The sequence below is a fragment of the Buceros rhinoceros genome, unplaced genomic scaffold (genome assembly GCF_000710305.1).
Source record: "Buceros rhinoceros silvestris isolate BGI_N320 unplaced genomic scaffold, ASM71030v1 scaffold2451, whole genome shotgun sequence".
Lineage (NCBI taxonomy): Eukaryota > Metazoa > Chordata > Aves > Bucerotiformes > Bucerotidae > Buceros > Buceros rhinoceros.
The window spans coordinates 13,581-20,213 of record NW_010392305.1 but is presented as its reverse complement, the minus strand read 5'-3'; the positions used below and the strand labels follow the sequence as shown (position 1 = coordinate 20,213).

The 6,633-nt window shown below is 35.5% G+C and overlaps 1 protein-coding gene across 1 annotated transcript in view; it reads right to left on the bottom strand.

Annotated features, from left to right (window-relative positions):
- UPF3A (UPF3 regulator of nonsense transcripts homolog A (yeast)) overlaps positions 1-6,633 on the bottom strand; it is a gene marked incomplete at its 5' end in the record, with an annotated part of 22,502 nt that overhangs the window by 4,410 nt on the left and 11,459 nt on the right. Inside the window, 3 exons of the mRNA XM_010144398.1 lie at positions 1,718-1,878; positions 3,509-3,667; positions 3,759-3,814. Coding sequence (XP_010142700.1) covers positions 1,718-1,878; positions 3,509-3,667; positions 3,759-3,814 — 376 coding nt within the window. The remainder of the gene's footprint in view (positions 1-1,717; positions 1,879-3,508; positions 3,668-3,758; positions 3,815-6,633) is intronic.

The window sequence follows — 6,633 nt, the reverse complement described above, 5'->3', positions numbered from 1 at the left end:
GAGTGGAAATGGCAGGGTAAGCAACTGCAATGTATATGTAGGAGAGAAACCTCCAGAGCCAGAAAAAGAGAAAGCAGAAATGAGTGACAGTAAAGGGAATGGAAGCATACTTCTGTTTGGCATAGTTTCAAATCCGTATATGACCATGTGCACTCATGCACCTAATGATGTTTTAATATGTGGTAGAAAGCTATTGTTACTGGGCCATAAAATGTGGTTTCAAACAGGCAATTCAGCCTCCTGCGTGTAGAGTTGTAAGCTGCGGCTTATCACTGATTTCTGAGTCAATGACAAAGTAGTTTCAACTTTAATTCTTGATCCAGCTGAAATAGCTCATAGCTTGCCACCTAATCACACTCACTAATAACCATGATGAAATGAGCACTCGGAAAGACAGTAGGTAACACTTACTGTACAGGCGCAGCCAAAAGGATTCTCTTCTACACATGGAAAATCTACATTAATTTCTTAATAAACTTACAGGATCAATAGGTTATATGGCACCACCAAAGCTTAATATATAAAAAGCAAAAAACTGAGTTGACCTTGCAAGTGTTTCTGTCAACCCTGTTTTGTTTCCTTTTTTGAATAACATCAAATGAAAGAGTTGTTGAATATTTTCAACTTCCATTACAGAATAGTTTCAGCATCTTTCAGGACATACTCAACATACTGAAACATTCAGCCCATGTTTGAAATCCTTAGTCAGAGACAAAAAAAATGTAGGATATTTTTGGTGAACTATTTCTTCAATTAGCAATTTCAGTAGTTTTATTTTCCAGTGTTCAGTTTCTTTATTATTCTATTTGCCATTAGGAGAACACCTGCAGCTCCTGCATACTTTTCATAAAAATCAAAGACCTGTGTGGACAAACTACTCAAAATAGGCAGGTAGCCTGCAAGGCTCCTAGAGCACAATTCCAAACTTCCTCTAATACTTTATATATAACACCTTAGGTAACTTACTTAAATGCTCAAGCTTGTCTTTATGTACCTCAAAGTACTTTTGAGAGTTTATCTGAAAAACTCTACTGAAGAACAAAGTATTATTTATCTCAGCAGCGTATTATTCTTAGCCATGTATCTTACATAACTTATGGGTGAATCCTGTTTGTGATGGAACACACTTGCCAAAGGACAAAGAGAGAACAAACTGCTGAAAACATTTGTAAGACATTTCCAGGCTACACGAATAGAACTGACCTGTACCTCTTGTTCCTACTATTATATACGTAGCACAAAAGGCAGTGGGAGACAGAGACAGCCTTCTGCATGTATGTATCATAAGGCTGATATATTCACACTTTAATTCTGCAATTTTCCCGTTTATCAGAAACATTTGTTTATTGCGGCAAAACCAAGTGAGAAAGAAAAGTAAGGCATCCAAGCCAACTCAGTCTTTGACATCAGCAAGGAAGTAGGGCCTTACCTGAGCTCTTGATGGGGAACAGGTGAAATAACAACAAAACTCTGAATGACTTTTCATGAAGAAATACTTCTAAACATTTCACAAAGTGCATCCATTAATACTACTATCAGGTCAGTAAGCTGTTACTAAACACGTTTTACAAAAAGAACTGTAAGAGATTTGTTCACACACAAAATGAGATCAGTTCTTTGCTGACAAAACACCCAGTCAATGCACCACTTATGTTTAAGCCTAGAGATGAAAGCATTTAGGATCTAAATTGAAACCTAAAAGATAAATATTACTTACTTTTCCTTAAGTTCTTTAAGTGAGCCCTCCAAAGATTTGGATTTTATACTCCCAGATCCAGGTGATCTATCCCATTTGTTTTCCTCAATGTCAGCTTCTTCACCTTTTTCTTTGTACTTTTCACTGGCCAGTTCATCTCCTTTTTCAGGCTTCTTGAGTAGCTAAGAGATATTTGTTTACATTATGATGTAAAATTATTCTTTTCTGTTGTAATAGACATTTTAACAATATATTAAATATATCAGTAACCTATTAAGATTGAAGATACCTTATTTAAATTCTAGGAATGTATTTTACAAAGTATGAAATTTGAAGTTATTTTAAAAGGGCAGTTTACTTTTGCTAAGGAGTGACGGTTTTAACAGGCACTCAACTGCACACCTTTAAATATGCTGAGAATACTACAGAAAGCACTTGCCTACTCGTCTCTTCTGCTTTTTATATATAAAAACATTATTATGGTCTACAGTTCCTTAGACATCATATAATTCAATGTAATTGCCAGCAAGATAAGAATCAGCACCTCTACAAAACTACAAAGAGAGCACATTTCACTACTTGAAATGTTATAGATCAAATGTGTGCCACATGAACTACTTGGGACAGACTAGCATATATATTTGTATAAATACACCCTGACAGAAATACAGACTGAGGAAAAAATTATGATATTAGCAGAAAAGATCACCTTGCATTTTCACCTTGGAGATTAAGATTTTCACGAAGTCTGTTCCTTTCACAACAAATAATCCACACAGGGTTAAGCAGTGTCCAGCATTACAGGAATAATCATTACAGAAGGACTAATTGTCTCAAACTATTTCTCTAACATTTCAGGAATCAGTCTTTTCATTCCACCTCTTTTTTTCTGAAATGAGCACAAGTTATTCTTCTCTGATATTTAAAACTTCTGTAATATTTCTTTCAGGTAATATTTTCCTTTTATTTCAGAGACAGAACTAACTCCAAGGTCAGATTACCACAGATATGTCATAAATACCGGGGGGGTTTGGCAAACCAGTTTTGGGTAATATATTTTAAGGAGTGAGTCCCTTTTTTTCAGAACTTCTAGAGTGTTTTTCTTTATGCTCAGATATGAAAAATCTGTAACTGCTTCAGAACTTACTATTTTTCTACATCCAAGTGAAGGAAACTGTTGTCCAGGAAGTAAAGAGTAAAGAAGTACATAGCTCTGTGGGTTCTCCTCTCTGGAATGAGCCTGTGAGTCCTTGAGTTAAGCTACAGACTCTTATACCAGTTCTCCTCTTTAAAATAGCCTGTAAAGCCTTTCCAATACCACAAAATTTAGTTTACATGATCTACATTGTCCTACACAATAAAGCCTGAAATAAGCAAGACTTTGTTATAACTTGGTTAAAGCACATTACTAAAGCACATCACTAAAGCACATCAGTTCTGAGTATAAACTCAAAAAACTCTCTGCACATGTGGCTAGATGAAGATTTAAAAGACAGAAAGAGTTAAAGCCATATTTGCAATATTATTCCAACATGCTGGCACAGAGCAATTTGTTTCTGACACATTATTTTGGCATAGAATGCAGCAGTGCTGTATAAAGATATCTGAGTTACCTGCCATAACCGCATCAGCACAGTACCTGAGGCAATCAGTCACGCTTTCAAACAACTCTACTTAGTCGAAGCGCTACATTACTTTACCATCCAGTCAAAACTGGTTTGGTATCTCCACACTGTACACTAAATAAACAGTGAGATACCAAGGGAACTGCTGGATAACTTCGAGAACGTTAATCTTTTTTCATTAAGGTACCTTGATCCTTATTTCTTTATCAGAAATTTTCTTCTGCTTCTCCACTTCCTTTCTTTTACGTCTTTCTTCCTCTCTGCGCTTTCTTTTCTCTTCCTCTCGTAGACGTTTTTTCTCCAATTCTCTCCGCCTTCGTTCTTCTCTTTTCTCTTCTCGTATTCTCTGAAGAGTTCAAAGTGATTAATTGTAAATTGTTCAATGGAAAACCATGTGAAACATAAATGTTGAACTTCAGGCAAAAGTCTGAACGTACCTGCTTTTCTAATTTTCTATTTTTAATATATTCCAAAAGGGGTGTTGTTCTTCTAGCTAAAACACAAAAAATTTGTGATATAGTGTTCAACTCCTAAAATATGTACTCATTTTTTTTACTTTAGTACTAACCTTTTTTTTCTAGCTTTATCTGCAAGGGAGCTAAATAATTAATAAACCTGTACGGTTTACATATTTTTGAAGGCACTCCCATCATTCTGCTTTAGAAACACCATTGTTTTTTTTGTTCTTAGGGTTAGAAGGAGCAGAGATACGTTACATGATTATTTAATGTTTAATTAAAAATCATATCTTTTCAGTTCAAGAGAATGGTTTTATTCTCTTGATTATCAAATGGTTATGTCACCAAAAAGGAAAGAAATGTGTTCAGAATCTATTCCTCCATTTTAATTTTGTACATCAAAATCTAGCTATGTTGCTGTACAGCCCACATTATTGTAATCTCACATAGCACTTTTCAATCCCAGATTTCAAAGCACATCATGAAGGAAACATTTTCATCCTTATATAACATTTCCATTTAGCATTCACCTCTCCATGGGAAAAACAGCATGAATAAGAGAGAAGTGGTTTACCCCAAGTTACATAGCAAAGTATCAGCAGATTCAATAAAATGCTGGCTTCCCAATTAATAAATAAAATGCCTCATCTACTGGATCACACACCCATTATTATGTTAAAGAGCTGTCTCCACACTCCAAAATCTAGCCTAAGCCACCTGCCTGAACCATTCCCAAATTCTACAAAAACATGGAGAACATCATCAAATTCTGTCTCATGTATAGCATTCATGACTGTCAGTATTGAATTCAAACTTGAATTCATGTACTTACAGTGGTGAGTAGTTACAATAAATTTTGTCAGTCTTAGATGTCCCAGGTTAGTTACAGAAAATGTTTAACACTAGAAACTGATATACAGCTCTATATAGGATTCTTCCTCAAATCACCAAGAAAATTTCACTACTGGAATGTATGACAGCATTTGGAAGAAATAAGAAAAAAAAGAAGTACAAAACAAAGTTATCATGGAATTGGAAATGGCATAGCCCACATCTAGACACAATTCATATCCCCAAAATATCTGAATGTTTTAGTCTTAAAAATGCAAATATCCTGGGGGCAACTCATTTGGTAATGATAAAACCTTGCTACGCATGAAGGGGAAGGCTTGACAGGATTCAGGATTTATTTTTAGCTAACATCAGTGGTCAAAATCAACAACCAAAAAAGATTGTTGATTTGAGATCTTCTTCCCTCCATCTCTAGATTTCTCATCTGCTTCCTCCCACCTGCCCATGAGTTTTGACAAATCTTAGATCCCCAGCACCCTCCCTACCAGACCCTCAGATCTGCGGCTCTGCCTTACTCTCCTGCTCCCGTAAGATCCCGTCTGAGCAGTGTCTGCCTCTGGGCACCTTTACATGCTGAAAGTGATCACAAATTTTAACTGGAGGGTCTGGGGAGAGAATAAGCTGCACTGGGAGTCCAGAACTTGACCATAGTCGTGTTTAGGCTGTGGTGAAATAAAATTAATCAGAAATTATAACTTGCAAGTTCAAGAGAGAGAGGTAGTGTAATGAGTACTATCAAAAGAGGAGGGCAAAAGAGAACCTTTATCAAATCTGAATCTTACCCATCCTATTTATGGGTCTTACTGCACATAAAAATCTAAAAGATTTTTCTTAAAATGTTTAAGAAAACTTAAAAGAAAATAAATTACAAAATTAAGACCTGTGTCAGCAATAACTTCTATATTTTATCTTGCTTTCTACAAAAAAGTCAGGAAAATTAGCTTATCTTCTTGTTACAGAGAAAATCTGTTTTGTATCTCTGTCACACTAAAACTGATGATGCATGAAACATGTTGGTTTGCGATAACACTACCTGGAGTGTTACACTAAGAATGTAAGGCCCAATTCTGCCAACAAAGTCCTGCACATGTCGTTCATTGACTTTACTAGGAGTAACACCTTTGAAACTGGACATACAACTAAACAACTTATATAATTTTTCTATAAACATGATATCCATTGAAGTAATCTTTAGTTTTATATTGATAGCAATGTCCACAGTTGTGAACAGCACAAAAAATAAAGCAACTAATTTGATTTCCTGTAATTTAACAGCAACAAAACCTTAAAATTCCTAATGTAAGGCTGCCTTCAACCAATGTTGAAACCTGAAATCTGCAACTTTCAAGACTAGTAATTTTCATTGATAGAGTATTTTTAAGTTAATAAATCTTCCTTGAAATTGTAAACTTTTTGTAAATTGTGAAATTCTTACAAAATTTTGACTGCTTTTATTCTGCTGTCAAATATAGGAAAGGTTTGGAGTAAATAAAAATTGTTGGGGAATTTCCCTATCTAGAACAGCAACAAAGAGCTTTTATTGATAACAGAATTATGTAAATGTCCATACATCTAACACTTCCATTTCTTCTAAATTGTTTAAGTTCCGAATCTCTCCAGGCAATTCTCAAACAGCAGTAGTAAGTGATAGGACAAGGGAAAATGCCCTCAAGTTGAGGCAGACGAGATTTACATTGGATATTAGGAAAAATTTCTTAACTTAAAGGGTTGTCAAGCACTGGAACAGGCTGCCCAGGGCAGCGGTGGCAGTCACCATCCCTGGGGGTGTTTAAAAGACGTGTAGATGTGGTGCTGAGGGACATGGTTTAATGGTGGACTCCACAGTGTTAGGTTAATGGCTGGACTCAATGACCCTCAAGATCTTGTCCAATCTAAATGATTCTATGAATCTATTCTAAGATTCTGATCAAAAGAGGTGGCTACTTTTACACTGTAAAGAAATAATAGCAAAGGTAAGTTTTTTTCCTACTTGATTGTCATA